Source organism: Octopus bimaculoides, chromosome 22 (genome assembly GCF_001194135.2).
Source record: "Octopus bimaculoides isolate UCB-OBI-ISO-001 chromosome 22, ASM119413v2, whole genome shotgun sequence".
In the NCBI taxonomy this organism is placed as follows: Eukaryota; Metazoa; Mollusca; class Cephalopoda; order Octopoda; family Octopodidae; genus Octopus; species Octopus bimaculoides.
The window spans coordinates 1,734,066-1,735,445 of record NC_069002.1 but is presented as its reverse complement, the minus strand read 5'-3'; the positions used below and the strand labels follow the sequence as shown (position 1 = coordinate 1,735,445).

The window sequence follows — 1,380 nt, the reverse complement described above, 5'->3', positions numbered from 1 at the left end:
GGAGGGGTAGTGTGTGTGTGTTAATGTGTTTGTGTGTGTGTGTGTGGAAAGATCTTAAGTTTAACTATGCGGTAGCGTCACGCCCTTACGCCACGGTCACATGACTGATATGGAGTGAGGCGAGTGTGGGGAGACTGGTGGTGGAGCAGGGAGAGGTGCGTGACAAAAAGGTCACGTGGGTGACATTGCAGGCATTCCTTGTGAGGGATCCTTTCGTCACTAGTTGTTTACATGTCTCTCTAGATTGAATTCCAAACGGTTCAAAAGCAGACAGACAGACAGGCTAATCGAAGGACTTGGATGACGGGTCGGTGATTAGTGATGGCGTAAAAGAAGTAGGCTGGGAGGGGGTGAGTATACGTTTATGTAAGAGAGGGGAAAATGTGACAAATATTAGAGGGAAAGGGAGAAAAGGTAGGGCGAAAGAGGAGAGTGAGAGGAAACAGAAGAGAGAAACAGAGTAATGCAAAGTTTTATTGGAGCTGAAACAGCGGATCACTTCCGTGAAACTTTCAGTTGCAGCTTATGAAATTATTCAACATCAGTCAGACACATTTATAATGATTGAGTTTCACTTACCTATTCTTGAGTGGAGGCTGTTACAGTTATGTTCATATTCTGTGACTGAATCAACCGCTGGCGGACATTTCGTTAGAACCAGCCGGTCTGGAGGGAAGAGAGAAGAAATAACAAGAAATTATTAAACTTCACATGTACTGGGGATATGAGGAATAAACTTCAACAAACAACAACAGCAACAACAACAATAATAATAATAATGGTCTCAAATTTTTCCACAAGGGCAGCCATTTTGGGGGAAGAAAGGAGTCAATTACAACTGTCAATTGTTTTATGAAACCCGAAAAGGCGAAGTGGACCTCCGCGAGATTTTAACTCAGAACGTAAAGACGGACGAAATGCAGATAAATGATTTTGCCAGCTCTCTGCCTTACCAACAATGATAATAATAAAAATAATGGTTTCAAATTTTACCACAACGGCAGCCATTTTGGGGAAGGGAAGGAATTGATTACATCGACCCCAGTGTTCAACTGGTACTTCTTTATCGAATCCAAAAGGATGAAATACAAAGTCGACCTCGGCGGAATTTGAACTCAGAGCATAAAGACAGACGAAATACCGCTCAGCAATTCGCCCGGCGTGCTAACGGTTCTGCCACCTCGCCGCCTTAGCAATAATAATAATAATGGGCTCAAATATTGTCACATGGCCAGCAATTTGGGGGAAAAGGGGGTAAATCGATTTGTCGACCCAACAGGATGAAAGGCAAAGTCGACCTGGGCGTTAAGCAGTGTGTGAAAGAGTGAGAGTAAGAGAGATCCATTATATTTTGTTATAAAACAAAACGTGAGTGAGAGA

General features: G+C 43.0%; 1 protein-coding gene across 1 annotated transcript in view; it reads right to left on the bottom strand.

The window, feature by feature from the left end:
- LOC106874426 (nuclear receptor subfamily 2 group E member 1) overlaps positions 1–1,380 on the bottom strand; it is a 53,641-nt gene that overhangs the window by 35,965 nt on the left and 16,296 nt on the right. Inside the window, exon 2 of the mRNA XM_052975635.1 lies at positions 580–666. Within this exon, the coding sequence (XP_052831595.1) occupies positions 580–666 (87 nt within the window). The remainder of the gene's footprint in view (positions 1–579; positions 667–1,380) is intronic.